Source organism: Stegodyphus dumicola, chromosome 5 (genome assembly GCF_044657685.1).
Source record: "Stegodyphus dumicola isolate Sdum_Otavi_A_Nest chromosome 5, ASM4465768v1".
Classification (NCBI taxonomy): domain Eukaryota; kingdom Metazoa; phylum Arthropoda; class Arachnida; order Araneae; family Eresidae; genus Stegodyphus; species Stegodyphus dumicola.
Genome location: NC_140772.1, coordinates 170,748,770 through 170,766,737, shown reverse-complemented (window position 1 = coordinate 170,766,737; position 17,968 = coordinate 170,748,770). Strand labels below are relative to the sequence as shown.

The following is a 17,968-nucleotide window of genomic DNA, read 5'->3' as shown; positions in this document are numbered from 1 at the left end:
ATGTTGAAAGGCTGTCCCACCTCGCGTTTACGGAGTGCCCGAGAGAAACGAGGGAAATCCTGTCGCTGCAATATTTCATCGATGGCATCCGGGACCCTGAAATACAGAAAGCACTGCGAATGGCAGATGTGAAGGACATAAAAAGCGCTCTGTACGCCGTAAAAGTCGAGGCAGCCCAGCAAGCAACTCGTAGAGATAGCTACCCAGTCAGAGCTGTGCGAGTCCACGAGCCAGTGGATCAATTGATGGCTCGTTTAGATGATTTATCCAGACAAGTCGATGCTTTGATACGGAGTAGCAATGAGAACAAAGTAGCTGTAAGGTGTTGGAGATGTGGTTCTGAAGGTCACCTACGACGGCATTGCAGAACACCCCAGGGCACGGATAATAAAACGGATGAGTTGACAAGACCTATGAATGCATTAAGACGGAATAGTGGTGAAAAGAAACCGACCCTGAAGTGCTGGAATTGCGGTGTTGAAGGCCACCTACGAAGGAACTGCAGAACACCCCAGAGCACGGAAAATAAGGCATACGGTTTAAACAGACAATTAAATGCCACGGGAAGGAAAAGGACTGACAAGAAACCAAAGTGCTGGAACTGTGGAACTGAAGTCCACGTACGAAAGAATTGCAGAACACCCCAGGGTACGAAAATTGAGACCATTTCCCAGCAACGACGGAGGAAACAAATGAATGACCATATCGAGAAACGGAGGTTGCCAGAGAATGAAAAACCTTGTTTTAAAGCGCTCAAGATTTCTACAGTGAGTGGCAACAGTAACGGACTGTCCATCAATGGGTACATCGATAGAGTTCCCTGCAATATGATCATTGACACAGGAGCTAATGTTACCATCATTCGGAGAGATTTAGCTCAACAGTTTAAAGATAAACTTATTTGAACGCCATCCTTTGTCACTCTTCAGACTGCGTCTGGTGATAAGATCGACATAGCTGGGAAGTTAAACGTGAGCATCACGTTCGGAAGTGCCGCCTAGCATCACACGGCATATGTGGCGGATATTACAGATCAATGCATACTCGGACTGGACTTTTTAAGGAAATACAATTTTTCCTTAGACTTAAAAAGCAACAAACTGCTTTCAGCATCTGATCACATGACTATCCATCCTCAACAGGGATCCTCGCCTGGAAAGGCGGGAAGCTGCCGAAATCATACTAGGGTAGAAAGGAAACGCAAGACTACCAGCTATTCTCCATCTCAGAAGCTCTTCGGTCGAGACCTTCGTCTGCCTTGTGACCGCCTGTTTGATCGCCAAACGGATGCGCCTTCATCGCCTGAGGAATACATCCAAGATGTCCAGGCCCGTTTTGAAGCGATGCACCGTTCCGTACGAAAGCGAGTCAACCTGGCGACGGAGAAAGTGAAGTCCAGAAACAACACGAGAGCTATTAGACATAGATCCAACAAAGGAGACAAGGTGTGGTTGTGGAACCCGATTCAACGAAAAGGACTCAGTCCTAAATTACAGTCACCTTCGGATGGTCCATATACAGTGCTGAACAGACTGAATGACGACGTGGTTCGGATCCGTAAGTCTTCGAATTCTAAACCTAGAGTCGTTCATTGCGACAGGTTAGCTCATTACTATGGCCATAGTACGTAATGTAAATAATTGTAAATAGTATAAGACCATGGTCCTTTTTGTTTTTAAATGTGTATTTGATTTGATTTGTATTTAGTATTTGATTTGCATTTAGTATTTAATTTGTATTTGATAGCATTTGATTAATTTTATTTATTGCATTTATTGTTCATGTTGTTTGATATTGTAATGTAATGTTTATGCCTCACTTGCATTTATGCCTCAGTTGTAAGTTTGGCTTCCTGTTCAGGGATTGTATTGCCCCGGACGTGCAGTCCTTGGGAAGGGGGCAGTGTTACGAATTTGGTATTTAAAAAGCTAATGTTAGTTCAATTATAAATTAAATGGTTTTATTTCTCGCGCAGTGCAGCGCGTGACGAATATTAAAAGAAAGCTAAGCCGGAAAATTGAAAATACAAGAGCGCGTGCATTAAATAAATAAATATCTCTTTTTGATTTCGAGAAAGTACTGGAAAATTCTAGCGCGTGATTTTAAAATCTTATAAAAGGAGGAAAACATCTCAGTTTGTAGTAGTTGCTTAGTTTGTTGTTGTTTAGAAAACTGCTCTTGTTGATTGTAGCGAATTCGCGGATTAGCGTTCTTTAGCTGTTTTGAATTACGTTCTATTGGATATTTGAGTAGTTAAAAGATAACTACTGTGAGATATTGTAATACTGCATGATAATTTGAGAAAATTTAAGCATTTTTGTTGTGATAATAATAAATTTTTGTTCATTTTTCATCGGACTTGTGCATTCATTTCGTAACGAACCCGTACGCACGCAACAATGTTCTAGGCTTGTAAATAAACTGTTTAAACAGTTAAATTTGCGCCCTCTTTATCTTATAATTATGATGGTTAATGAGACCCATCTTCAGCCATCCGATAAACTAAAATTCCCAGGCTATAATATTATTCGCAATGATAAACTTCACACCCGTGGAAGGGAAGCAGCCAAAATTATCAAAAATACCATCAAGTTTACTCCTTATTCACTCCCACTTACATCAGATCTCGAAGCTACTGCTGCAATTATTTATACAACATTAAAAAGAACAATATCTCGTCATTTAAATTTATAATATCCCATCTTATCTAATTATTCAGCGCGATTTTAATAATATTACCTGTTCTTTCCTCCCAGCTCTTATTGCAGGTGACCTCAACACTAAAATCTGAATTTGGAACTCAAAAATCATTAATACAAATGGAAATATTCCGAAATATTCTGCTATTCGCAGTATAATAAAAATTACTGGTTCTTCAACTCATGCAAGATATCATATTAATGAAAATTGTGAAATTCTTGACATTCTTTTTCTAAAAAATATTACTCGCCTGGAAGTCAAGGATGCCTTACTTCTGATCATTTGCCTGTTCTATGTCCTTTCTATGGCATATATTTATCCAATGTCACTCAATGCAAAAGAATCAATTCGATGACATTCAAAAGATGCGTTTCAAAGATGTTGCGTGCGTACAAGTTCGTAATAGATTGAATGCACAAGTCCAATAAAAGGTTAATAAAATTTATTCTTATCAAAAGAAATATAACAGAACGCTGGAATTCTCCTCAGAGATATTCGTACAAGCGTTTACAATATCAGGCAGTAATAATTAGTAAACCGCAAATACCTTAAATAGAACGCAATTCAACCAGTAGCTATACTTTAAACCACTAAAAACGTCAAAATACATCGCAGTTCAAGGAGAAAGAAAAAGCTAACTCGCATATCTCAGTTCGCGCGGAACTAAACAAATCGCATTAACAGCAACTAACTAAACAACTGAGCTGAGATGTTCTTTCTCTGGCTTTCAATCGGTCGCTCGAGATATTTCTAGCATTTTCTGCTTCTCTAGATTTCTGGAAACCAATAAGAGGATGGAATTACAGTTACAGTTAACATAGTAATCAATTACATTTATTCAATTTAAATGTATATTACGAGATATCTATTTATTAAATGTTAAATGCCACGTGCTCCTATAGTTTTACTTTTCTGACGTAGCTTTCTCTTAAAATACGTCTCGTGCTGCATTGCACGGGAGAATAAGACAATTTTAATTGTAATTCTACTAAAAATATCTAACTAAATACAAAATTCATAACAATATTAATCGCCTGGATGTCAAAGATGCCTTACTTCTGATCACCTGCCCGTTCTATTTACTTTCTATCTCATGTATATCTACTCAATGCAATTCAACGCAAAACAATCAATTGGATGAAATTAAAAGATATTTTATCTCCTCTATTAACTTATACTAATGCAAATCTCTCCATAATATCGCAGATATTGAATACGCAATTACCTCCGTCAATCATAAAATTCAAGATGCAGTTATTCAGTTCTCAACAACTATTCGATCGACTTCTCATACTTCACTGCCTGCTCAGATTCTGGAAAACATTAAGAAAAAAAATCGCCTTTTTAGACGCGAATAGTTCCAACAGACCCAATTATTAAACGTCAATTTAATGCTAAACGACACGGGATTCCTTTCTAATTACAGAGTGTAGTTTTGATCAACAGGATAAATTAATAAACAGCATGAAAATTCAAACAGATGCAGTCTGGAAAATAGTTAAATCTCTTCCCTCTGACAAAATTCATTGGACAGATACTACATAGCAGTTTGCTTGCCCAGTAAAACTCCGAGACTGCTAAAATAGTTTCAGATGTACTTGAAAATTCCTTCACTCCTAAACTGAGAGTCACGAAGAGAAACATCTCGATGCTTTATCTTATATACTCAAGCACTTCTTGCCAAAATTATGCCAACCAATATACACTGCCCGGCATAAAAATGAAACAGCATAAAAGATTTGGTAGAATGTCAACTAATGCATATTTAAATAAGTGATGTTATTTATTGAAAGATAAATCTATGCAGTGCTGAACTATACAGGGAATCATTAAGATGTATGACCGCATTTCGCGGCCATGCAAGCTGCAACTCTACGAGGCACAGTTTCAGTTAGCATGTGGATAGTATCTTAATCGATGAAAGCCTATATTCTCTGAAACCTCCTCTAAAGTTCGTCCTTCGATAACGGTTGGGGCAAAACAGACAAACGCTGATCAATTACGTTGGCATAGCATTTACCACCTAGAATATACCGTTTTGCAGTTTCTGAACGTAAGGTAGCATAACCAGCTGCAGTGTATCAATTTATCAGTCATGCATCAAAAATGTTTGTCAGAAAGAATAAAGAAATACTAAAATCGGCTGTGACTACAGCTACTTCTTTAACCTGTAGTCACAGTCACATGCTTTCAACATCCAAATTGTTTTATATATTATGTATTCTAAATTTATCATTACTATTTTCAAGCAAAATATATAATTAAATATTTTTTTTTTTTTTTTTTTTTTCAAAATGGTGGAATTACTTGTTTTCATTCATATAAGCAATGCTATCAGTTATCATATATCAACAATGAGCCAAAAATCGGTAGAAAAAAGTCTGTTCTCAGTCTTGGTATTACCTAAAGGCAGTAATAATAACTTACCGCATCTCAAACGCGGGTATAAATCGATACATATATATATGCCCATAGGTTTTCAACTCTTTTGCAAACTCTGGGGCAAGTTCATGATGAAGGTGGCTTGGAAAATACCTGAGATTATTCTGGAGAGCCAACTGAAAAGAATAAAATGTCGTATATTATTATATATTTTTTGGTTTTTATATATTGCTTATATTTTGAAATAATTCACCCATCAACGTTATTAATCTAATAAATTTTCAATTCAAATTGGTTATACTTGTTCTCGCATCAAAACTCAGCTGTCAACTAACTATAGCAATATTTTATAGTATATGCATATGCGCATAAAAATTACAATTATAATCCAAGACTAAACAACAATTGCATTTTATAGAAAATACAAAATATCTGGTGTTGACGAACATTAAAAAAATTTAATACAAACAAAGATAAATACTATGCGGTTTATTCAGTTATAAAGAATTATTATGAAACTTTTTATGTAATTTATGAGACCACATGTATCACTGAGCAACTTAAGTCACAATCAGATGTTTCCTTGAGCATTGCATATTCGCAAAAAGTTAGCTTCTTTAGTTAATGACATTAATTCCAATATGGAGCTTCCTAATGCTTTTAGAATTCCAGTACCTTAATTTTTCATGCTTCATTGCTGTTTCCTCTAAAAATAACGCTACGTTTGTCTTCGCTTGCTCTGCCCATTGTTTTGATATAAATACAGTCGCTCTTATAGTGACTCTGGATTAAAATGACCTCTCCCGAAATATTTACAACTTGACACATCTTCTAAACCTTAAAACTGTGTTCAGATTCTATCTTGGCCTCGTAGGGTAAGTGCAGTGTTTCAAGTGCCAAGGTTTCTATCATTTGCAGTCTCACTGCCATCACGGGCAAGCTGCGTCAAATGTGGCGAAAGGCACTTTACTCACGAATGGACGAAGCCGAAGGATGTCCCTCCGATGTATGTCAACTGCTTTCGACCCTGCGAACCCAGCCGAGCCTGCCCAAGATATCCTCACAGAAGCTAAGAATGTGCTTCAGGATCTACAAACACTCCTTGCTTTCATAAAACAATGAAGACTTTCTGAGCTCGTGAACATCATATCTGAAAAGTGGTGTGCGACAACGTCTGCAACAGCGCAATGCTAAAATTTTCTCACTACTGAAAATGCATCAGTACATTTTGTAATTATTTGTACATAAGACTTTATTTAAAATAAAGTAATTAAAATTAAAAAGCTTATGACTTGCGCTAAAGCTGCAAAGTAATAAACCAATAATTTATAATGCGAAAACTTTCCATATACCATCTCCAAGGAACTTAAATTCAATTAAAACCATGAATGAAGAAAAAAAAATTTAGTCAGAAGTTAAATTAATATTTTAAAAAGTAATTTCAATCTCATGTTTAAAAACTCTGCTAAGAAAAATCTTTAACCGCAAAAAAAAAAAAAAAAAAAAAAAAAAAAAAAAAAATCAAAACCAATAGTAAATTTTAAGTGTTGAAAAAGTAGCCATTGTCATTGATTGCAGATTAATCGACTTATCAAGGGGATAAACCAATCTACTATCAATTAACAACAACTAAATTAATAGAGAGTGTTTCATCTTACTTCCAAGTAAGCATCAAATTATTTGCTAGATCCAAACAATAACTCACAATTAGTACCCAATCCAAATTAAGACGTTAGTCCATATAAGCCAGAAGAATCTTGTCTAAGGTGACCACATTTTCATTGACACAAATCGGGACAAATGGAATGAAATGAGAATTATAATTTAGTTATGAAAGCAGACCAAAAATTTAAAAAAATATATATTTTATTATATACATTCATATACTTGCCTATAAATGTACAAAAATATATTTATTATTAATTATTGGTAACTATAAAAATATTTGTAAGAAACAATAATTTGAATATTATGTTTTTTAATTAATTAAATATTTTAATTTTAAAATTATGATTTTCTTTCACGGTTATATTTTTTATCCAAGTGAATGATCAAATTATATTTTAATCTTAATACAGATTTTAAAGTTTTAATCTTCAACTGCGTTTTTTTTTTCAATTGTCCGTATTTTATTGATACTAAAAAAAAACACGCTCTGTTGCTGCATTTGTTCCTTCAAGGGAGGGCGTGTGTTCTACAATTTTCAAAATATTATCATAGGAAATATTATTCTGTTTAAAATGAAGAAATAACCCCGTCCATTTTTCGTCTGTTTCCACATTTGCAGACAACCACCATCATCAGTTTTTTTCGTCAGTAAAATATCTTTTTACCAATGACACCTCATCAAGAAGATCCTTTTCGCAAATATTTTTTTTTAATGGTTTCTTATATATTTAAAAGTTTTTCCACATATTTCCATAAAATTTCCTTTCTTAATGTCATCCAATGAAAGTTTTTAATATCCTCGAATTAAACTGTCCGTTTTTGAAGATATTCCAAGCAGTTATTATAAAAATTTCTGATTTTTTTCAGAAACTCAGATCGTTTAATATGGCACCTTGTTCTTCCAACCTAGTGATGGCCAACCAGCGGCCGAGCGATAAAGTCGCTGAACACTGGTAGTTCGGTTTGAGGTTCGAATCCGCGAACGGGCTGGCTGCATGGGTGTTTTCGTGGTTTTCCCCAAGTGTAACGTGTATACGAGCCAGTTTCCCTTAAAAAGTCCTCCACGAAGGCATCCCTCCCCTTAGGCAGATAGCCCTAGTGTGGTTTGCCATAATTAAATACACCAACACCAACCTAGTGATGTCCTGTCGAATAACTAAGGGAACATAATCGTTATCAATTCTTTCTCGAAATTTTGTTTTTAAATTATTGATTTCATTTGGCACTTCCGTAATTGAAATTTTGTCCCCTTCAATAATTTTTACAGCATTGTGAAATAATGTAGCTTGGTTGTGGATGAACAGAAGACAAATTTGTGAAGTGTTATTTTCAAAAAACAGCTGCAATATTCTCGGACATTTATTTATCTTGTGATAAAATGTGTGATTTTAATGCTTCGTATATTTTTTAAATATTTTCTACAGCTGGTAAAAGAGCTAGCCATCGTGTTTTGCTGTAACCAATAATTATTTTATATTTGATTTATGCGCTTTCACAAAAATCCTTCAAACTTCGACACGCACAGTATATATATATATAAAACGAATAAATTTTTGCAATAATATTTTCAACATTTACTGGAAGTAAGTCAGATACTGTTTGAATAGTATTGTGTAAATTGTGCGCTGCACAACCTGCTCGAATAATGTTTTGGTTCAATCGTTCGTTAAGTTTCGTAAAAACGTTATTGATGCCTCTTCTAGCTTTTCCATCAAAATTTGCGTTAGTGTCAACAATAAAATTATTGCCTCAGAATAGGCAATAATTTTATTGTTCAAATTATTCTTCTTTAAAATAGTACTTATTGAATCGAAAATTATTTATGAAGTTTGACGCGGCAGCCGCCCAGACGATATAGTGTCTAGGGAAGCCTGACTGCAATACCAAAGGGCCTGGGTTCTAATCCTGGAAAAGGCATGGTTGTAAAGAGGTTATCACACATGGCTACAATCCCTGCTAGACGGGATTTTTCTGAGAAACGAGATTCTGGTAGCACTGGTTTAAACGGGAGGTTTGGTTTGGTTTATTGAGATTACGGCAAAGCACACTAGGGCTATCTGCCTAAGGGAAGGGATGCCTTCGTGGAGGACTTTCTAAGGGAAACTGGCTCGTATACACGTTACACATGGGGAAAACCACGAAAACGCCATGCAGCCAGCCCGTTCGCGGGATTCAAACCTCGGACCGAACTACCAGTGTTCAGCGACTTTACCGCTCGGCCGCTGGTGGACGGGAGGATTCTTACAGAAAAAGAGTCCAGCCTGAAGTGAAGTCCCACCTAGATACGGAAGCAATGTTGCGGCTACGCGGGATTTTTTCAAACCTCACCGAAAATGTCTCGGGTTCCGGGTAGAGACAACCAATCAGACGAAAGTTCTGCTTCTGAAGGATCACGTGATCCCGATTTGAGCGATAATCGATTACTGTTTGGCATTCAAGTCTTTGTAGTAAGTGAGAATGGTAACCTAGCTACGTGGGTTTCCTGAAACTGTGCGGGTTCTTAGAATTGTCCCTTTCGTCGTCAAGTCCCGCGTAGCCGAAACATAATGTGATTGGGACTTTACTGTCCGTCCCTTCATAGGAGGCAATGGTAGCCCACCTATTAGATGTCTCATAATAAAGAGACCAGCACATCTGGCCTTAGTATAGATTAATGGACTCTGTTACAAAACTGTAACTGTTCACAATCTGCCACTGGAAAAAAAAGTTTCACCCAGCAATGAAATAAAATCTAATATTCTAACTTTAATTCCTGTTTCTGGATCAAAAAGTCTAACAATTGTGGGAAATAATTTTAAATCTCTGTGGTTGGAAGCATCGTAATATATTGATATAAATGTGGATTTATCTAATTCTTTCTGCAATTATGAAAACGAATATGGTGAAAAAACATTACAAATAATTGCTTCGGTTTTTATCCTTGCACGTGCAAATTTTTTGTCCTACGATGTTTTGATTATTTGCGACGTACAGTCAATTGATCTGAAGCTTTGACTGTGGTTTATGGTGTGGAAAGCAAATAGTCCTTCAGCTAATGCTAGCTGGTTCTCCGTTGCTTGTTACATCGCCTAATTTAGTTAACTCTGCATGCATTTTATGTGTTTTTTTTATTTCTTTATATTCACTATAATAAATAATAGGTAATGTATTTTTACAGTACACTTAAAATAAGAAATCCAGATGTTTTCTTAAAAGCATTACATTTTTAAAACTCGGCGGGACGCGGGACAGTTCTCCAAAAAAGCAGGACTGACCCGCCAAAATCGGGACATGTGGTCACTTTAATCTTGTTAAACAAAATAGCAAATAATCTTGAAAGTTTCTCATTAAGAACACAATTAATCTGAAAGAGATGCTTACTTTAGAAGACATATCCCCTACACTCTCATTTTCAAACTCAAAAACAGAAGTAAACATATAGAACATTAAAAGTTAATTCAAAATCATAAGAAAATCAAAAAAATAAAGTTTACAACAAGTAGTTAATTAGAAATTTAAACATCGAACTTAAGTTAAAATTAACAAAATTGTCTTCAAAATTTTAATACCAAATGGCTGGAAATTCAAGTATTAAGTGATGGAAGTAATTGATGGTAGATTGGTTTATCCCCTTATAAGTCGATTAATCTGCGATTAATGACAATAGCTTCTTTTTCAACACTTAAAATTTACTTTTGGTTTTGACATTTTTGCTATTAAAAATTTTTCTTAGCAGATTTTTTAAACGGGAGACAGAAATTACTTTTTTAAAATAGTAATTTAACTTCTGACTATTTTTTTTTTCTTCATTCATGGTTTTAATTAAATTCATGTTCCTTGGAGATGGTATATGGAAAGTTTTCTTATTATAAATTATTAAGACTTTATTTACTTATTTTTAGTTTTCTTCACTTCTTATTTATTCAATTACCTATTTTGTCTTCTCTGTATTTTGCGACTGTATTTGTAAGAACTTGATTTGGAAGGAACTTTCTCATTGGCCACTCTTGACCATGGACCTTATAAGAAATAGACTAACCCAAACGGGTTTTCTCCCTCGTCTGAGGCGTTGCAGGCTGTCACCTTGATCACATCCGGAGGAGTAGGGACGACTTGCAGAAATTTAACATTGCTTGCCAATTGCAGCGTGTATAATTTGTCAAGAAAAAGCTGGTTCTAGCGCCTCATTTCCCAAATTAGAATTTCTACATATTTTTATTTTCGAAAGTGAGATTGATTTTTAAAAATTCAGCATATTTATCAAGCATAATTAACGTTCCAAATAATTATAAAGCTATTGCATGCTTTCAGGGCTGGATATTTTTTTTAGCTTTTCCTATGCTGTATAGAAATTTGTGACTACTTCTTTTAGAAAATAATATTTTAAATCTGAACTAATAGAAAATTTCAAACAAGCAATTTTCTCTTGAAATTTTTATGCTTTTTATTGGTGTAAATAAGTAAAAAATAATAAAATATTTAAAAACGAATTTTTGGAAGTTTTGTTAAAAATTCTAAATTGTGCTGCTTTTTTAAAATTATAGATGAGTATTATAGCACAATTTCTATAAGGGATTTATAAAGATTTTTTTTTTATTTACTGTTAATTTAATTTATTAGCCCAAAGGGGCGGTAGCCTAGAAAGGCTGTTAGTTTCGAAGAGGCATTTTGCGTGGTTTTACTATAAATGTCCTTGTCTCCTTGCCAAATATTATCGCCGTGTATTTATATGTCAAGAAATGAAATAATGAAGAATCTGCATGAATACACGTATGTTTTTCGCACTGTGGCAAAAACGAAAGTATCTAGAGTCATCAAATTTTGAATAATCTAATCTTCCACCCGAACATAGGCATCTGGACGGCCGAATTTCGAATTTGTTTTAATCTATTTCATATTTTGTAAAACTTAAACGAATTTTTGATTAACTAACTCAACGAGTTCAGAACGAGGCACTGTACAGAGAATTACAGTTTTATCTCCCGTGCGGAAATTCTAAAGACATGCTCTTTTCAAATGTATGTGGTTTACGGTTGAAAAACATGATATTCAATAAATATAGGTAACACACAAAACTTTAAAAAAAGAGTGCTTCTAGATTTTATTTTATCTTTTTTTTTCCGTTCATTACGCCCAGAAAATTTTATGCTCCGAATTTTATGAATTATTAAAATAACTAATCCCCTTTATGTTAATAATTTAATGATCATATAATCAAATAAATATGATCGTTTTGTAATTAAAATGTGAATGAAAGAATAAATATTTTCTTTAGCAAACTTATGCAGACTGCCGAAAAATTCAAAATTATTTAAACTACCAAGGAAAAGCTTTTGCTTGCACTTAATATTGTAGACATGACTGATGGAGCAGAATTTTAAATTTCTATTTTTTATAAGATGAATTCTCCTTTGGACATTCATTGAACTTTTTTTCCTATCATTTCAAATTTCTAACTTTTTATCTTTCGGGAATTTCTTTATGCGATAATCTTTACATTGCACATTTAGGATACTTATTCCTCACTGTCTGAGCGTTTAACCTTTGAAAATCTCCCACGGGTCTCCTGTCGTTTGTGCTTTTTTTTTTTTTTTTTTTTTTTTTTTTTTTTTTTACGCCATGCGTAGAGGAGAGGAGTAATTACTTTTCAAGGGTCGTATGTGGCCTAAATTGATCATTTTTCTAATTTCATTCTTAGCAATTTTTAATCTATCTGGAGCTAGTCTCCTAGGCTTACATGAAACCCAGGAGGACCAGAAGTTTTAATGAAATGCATAGTATTGTGCTTAACAGACTTATTCAGATCAGGAAGCTTTGACAGTGAAGGATAGTTAGATGGTAATTTATCATATACACTATTTGCAATAATTGCTTTAATAGAATACAAATGAGTTAATTATACTGGAATTAATATTTTAATGAGTTTTTTAAATCCACAAAATTTTTGTTCCTTAAATCAGGTAGCAAATCAAAATAATGCAAAAAAATCAGATCCAATAATATTCTTTGACACTTTACACACATAAAAAACAAAATTAAAATTGCGACGAATACAGAGGTCAAGACTTAAAAGTGTTTTGTCGGTAAACCGGTGTACCGCTGGGAGCCGAAAAAATTGTAGGTGTCTACCAGGAGACTGACATCTGAGCCAGTGTCACACAAAAACATTTTATTTGACTTTCTGTCTCTAATAAAAAGGCGACGAGACTCAAAGGGTAAAGCAAGTAGCCATTACACTTTCCCTCGTTCGTTTCCCTGGAACGTACATGGAAAAACACACTTTTTGCTTTCTCATTAAATTTGCGATCATATCAGCAATAGGAAAAATTCGAAGCAGCTCTAGATGAAGGGCTTCGCTTTCCGTTAAAGCGGTTTTTGGACAAACTGCGTGATCGTTGTCGAGGCAATTCCTCACCACGCAATTTGTAGACCTCACCCAGTAGGTAATCCAATTTAGAATTATTAGACACACTGACTGATACAGGTGAAGAATCTGTACTTACATGAGCGGGGATAGCTTCTAAATTTCGATCGGCAATACTGGCAGCTGTCGAAGAATCGAGCAGCTCTACCGACGCAAAGATAGATTGAACATTTGACGGCATTTCCTGAATAAGCAACCCCAGTAACAGTTATACCAATATATCATGTTTTTTCCGCACTCCTTTCATGACACGAAGCAATTTGGATGGTTTTCTGTCTCCAAGTTGCTCCGCGACGAGTAATTTCAGGAATTTCTTAGTACTGCTTTCCCCACAACCAAGGTCGGATTTGCGTATAAGCTATACAAAGTATAGCTTAGGGCCCCCACTTTCTTGGCCCTCCCCAAAAAAATTAAAATATAGTATAAATAGTATTAAAATACATTACAGCAGGCTTATAAAGGGCCCTATATCTCAGATAGCTTAGGGTCTTATCAAGTCTAAATCTGGCTTTGTCCACAACGCTCCGAAATGGCAGCTTTCAGATTTTCGTAAGAATCTGTGTTTTTTCGGTGTATGATATCTCGATCCAAAGAAGCAATCAATAGTTAAATTTCGTATTGTGATCCGTAATAGGTTTTGGTGCGGTTAAAGCAAACGTTGATTCGCACATAGCAAATCACAATACCGGATCAATAGGATTGTCAATTGGTATCTTCACGGCTGCTGTTTCTTTCATGGCAGTGGCTGTAGCGAAGAATACGAAAGTCCTGAAAACCAAAGCTTTTGTAGTTTCATGAGTTTAGACGGGTCGCCATTTTAAGTATGAAGGGTATGTCCCGGTGAATATTCTTAGAAGACATCACTCCACATCGCTAAAATACTATTCATTAAAACAGGAAAACTGCTACACGAATGCTCGAACCTTCCTTGCACTCGAGATAAGGGCAATGTGAGTGAGTTTGCTGGTCGCGCCGGCGGTTATTACGAAAAAAACGACTTCATCTGGCGGCTCGCGCAGCCGAAAATAAGGCTGCCACAATTGAGTTTTCACTTAGCGGTAATGCAAAAATACAGAAAATCTGAAAACATCTTTATTAAAAATTGTAGAATACAGAAAAACATAAAACACCAAATACAGTTAAGGGGGGGCAAAACAATTTTCACAATTAAAATTAGAGTTTCTACGCAAAAGCAAACAATTCAGCCAGTGGGCAAGAAAGCATATTTTTAGGAGCAAAAAGCTAAAAGCTTACTTTTGGTCCTAATCGGAAAAAAGGCGTTGAAAATGCAGTAACTTACTTAATTCACTGTTTTACTGAGTTTCAAATGTAAACAAATGGCTGTTTGTTAGGCTTAACTCGCCACTTAAACTTTTGAATTGTTGATAACTCTACAACTATTGCATGCAGATTAACTAAAGACCTTAAACGGAGCAGGAAAACCACATAATTTAATCACTTTTAAAGCAAAATACACACAATTTAGCAACATATAACTATAGAGAAACTAAGCTCACCAAGCCAGGTAACAGAGTGGGAATATATATATACATATTTATACATGACTACTGCAGCTGGCTGCAACGAAAAACTGAAGTACACAATTACATGTTATAGCAGTCCCGTATACAAAATTTTAACGTTCCACAGCTCTTCGTTCTGAGTTATGCGAGATACATGCATACATACATAAAATTTTAACGTTCTACGGCTATTTGTTCTGAGTTATGCGAGATACATGCATACATACATAAGCACAGACGTCAAGAAAAAATATCGCCTGAATCTATTTTAAATCCATTTTGAAATCCTTTTTGGCAAAAATAGTCCTTTATTCTGTTCTTACTAAAAGATGTCGTTTAAATGGTTTCGAGAGCGGTTGAAATGAATATTTTGGTTGAAATATGATAACCGAAATTTTTCGCGATTACGATACTTCCTTTATTTCGTACAAGGAAGTAATAAATGGCCTATTCAGCCTTTCGTTTCATAATCCACGCCAAATGGTTATTAATTAAAAAAAAATTATAAATGAAAGAATGTAGCGCATTAGAAAACCACAGAGGAGTATCATTGAATGACCTTGCAGGGAAATAAAACAACCTTGATTTATCCTAATTTATTTTCTAATTCCTAAAAGTGGGCGCTGTAAAATTGGAGCTTTAAAATTAAATACGTCGTGCTTTGTCTTACGCAATTGAAACTTATTTTAGTTTATGTTTTATAATAAGTCCAATCTTCTCCTAGATATGAGTATAGGGACCAGGAGAACGCATGAAAGTTAGATTTCGTAATTTTTGCAAAACTGATTTTTTATATTTTAAAATATCAAAGCTTAAATATTTGATCATTTAAAACATTTTTGTAATTGGAAGAAGAGTCAACTTCCGCTAAACTGATACGCGATAAACAGTCACCCAACTTAAACCATTAGTTTTGCAAAGTCCTTTCGAACTGAATTGGAAAATAGTGATTGAAAAAAAACTGCTGAACGTCATTTTAGAAGTGTCATACCAGCTTGAGCCATAACTTTTTAAACATGAGGTTGTTTTTTTAACAACGAAACACAAATGGGAAAAACAACGAAAATCAACCATACAGCTAAGCCTTTCGCCTGGGTTCGAAGCCGGTCGAACTACCAGTATTCAGCTGTCTTAACCATTCGGTCACTAGTAGGACAATTTAAAATTCGGATACTTTCTGATTAGATATCTGTCTAGGAAAGGCAATATCTATCATCAATTTTACCTGCTTAGCTCACAGAATGCATCACAGTGAGTGGTACTACAGCTTAAGGAAATGAAAGATGTATCGTTTAGATGTTTCTGTGTTATCTACCTACCAATAACTCAAAAAGTAAGACAGCTGATACTTCAAACTACGTTTAAATCTCAGTAAAATACAGTGTTTGCATAGGGTTTCTAAGTTTTCACGCGTTCCGTGTAAAGTGAAGAGGAGCCAGTTCCTCTTAGAAAGCCTTGTGTGAAGCATTCTTCTTCTCAGATAAATAGCCTTGAATGTGTTTTGCTTTAATATATTAAACAACAAGACCTCCTCTAAACTAGAAGAGAAACACGCTAATGTGACAATCAAACAAAGTAATTAAAAATCATACAAAGTAATTAAAAATCGTAAAAACAACCTTGTATACCTACGCTAAATACAAGGTTGTTTTTTACGATTTTGAAGACCTCCTCTATTAGGAGTTCGAACTCGGAACCATCAGTAAAGCTGTATTATCTACTCACTTAAATGATTGAGCAGCCTCTAGTTAAACTGCGAAAAATTTAACTTTTATATGTATATAAATTAGATAGAAAATCCTTTACAAAAGTAACACGTTGTCTTACTAGACAGCCTTAAGTATTATGTCATAATTCAATAAGTTAATTATTCTAAGTTAAGTAAAAATAACAATGCCCTTCTAAAGTTAATTAAAACAGACTGAGGAGTTTCATAAGCGAAACTACATATCAATGAAGTGCTTTTCAACTATCACTGAGCTCATTTTCTAGAGTTACTTATTATTATGCATTCTTCGAAATTGTGTTTTATATTTGAAAAACATTTAGGGGATGCAGGGCTATTCCGTAAGCAGAAACGACATTGTTTAAGGAAAAGATGACGCGAAGCAATGATTATTAAAGCTAGAAAAAATGCTTCCGCCAGATGTCGTGATTTGTTTAATAAATTATTTATTTCTTGCAATGAGAAAATACCGACTTCTATGAGTGCTCATACAAAAGTAATTAAAAATTACAGTAAAAGACTTCCATATTATCTTATAGCTTATTATTTTGTTAAAGCAGTAATGTGATGAAAATTAAGAACACGTTTAAATAAATTTCAGTTTTGGCTAATGTATTTAAAAGTAATGAAAGTGTATTAACTACTGGTTTTATTCCCATTTGTGTTTCTTTTTTTTTTTTACTTTAAAATTACAGCCATATATAATTTGCATTCGTTTTTTCATATTCGTCGCAAAACTGCTTACTTGCAATTGCATCATTGTTCTTTCAGAACAACCCATATTACTTAATAACACCCCCCTTATGCAATTTATTTTTTCTTTTAAAAACTAAACTTCAAATAAAAAATAAAAGTACATACTTGTTCTTCTTCTGAAGTCAAATATGTATTTCTGACTGGAGCATGTGGAGTTGATTCATCTCGTTTCTTTACTTGAGGTAAAGGATGCAAGGGTATCCCATAAGCTAAACTTTTCAGAAACGACATTATTTACGAAAGAGATGACGCGAAGCACTGGTGCTTACAGCTCAGAAGAAATGCTTTCGCCAGACCTCGTGATTTGTTTACCGAAGTTGCTAAACGATTATCGAAAATGATAAGATAGTTTTATCACCATACACAACACAACGTATGATAAATCTGTTAACAGATTCCTTAGCGTGTTGAGACTTTCGCCAGAAGAAGTTGCATTCAGTGTACCAAGCGTAATTTTTTGTTTTTTTATTTAATTTTTTAAAAAAATCTGACAGCTTTCAGATTTTACATTACGCCCAAAGGAGCGTTTTTTTAACGTTTTGTGTGTTACCCTTCTTTATTAAATATATTCTTCGCACTTCAACCATAAATTTCAGTTCAGTAGCAATATCGTAAAATAATTTTAAAAAGAGGATATCTTTAGAATTTTCGATCCCACAGTCGCGAGCGCTGGAGATAAAAATGCTTTTTTTCCCCCGTACAGTGTTGTCATTGCTGGCTTTGAAACCGTTGAGTTTGTAAATCAAAAATTCGTTAAAGTTTTACAAAATATGAAATAGATAATAAAATAAATTCCAAATTTGGGCTTTC

The 17,968-nt window shown here is 34.5% G+C and overlaps 1 protein-coding gene across 4 annotated transcripts in view; it reads right to left on the bottom strand.

Moving 5' to 3' along the window:
- Positions 1–17,436, bottom strand: part of LOC118199417 (urocanate hydratase-like) — a 171,948-nt gene extending 154,512 nt beyond the window's left edge. Inside the window, exons 1-2 of one of the 4 annotated variants that reach the window (XR_004759937.2) lie at positions 17,264–17,436; positions 5,128–5,258 (exon numbers count right to left, since the gene is read on the bottom strand). Coding sequence is in view for 3 of the 4 variants with exons in the window: in XM_035371273.2 (XP_035227164.1) it covers positions 5,128–5,258; positions 17,264–17,389 (257 nt within the window). In the remaining variant the exon portion in view is untranslated. The remainder of the gene's footprint in view (positions 1–5,127; positions 5,259–17,263) is intronic. The other 3 variants (XM_035371273.2, XM_035371272.2, XM_035371274.2) reach the window with 3 other exon arrangements.
- Positions 17,437–17,968: the final 532 nt, after the last annotated feature.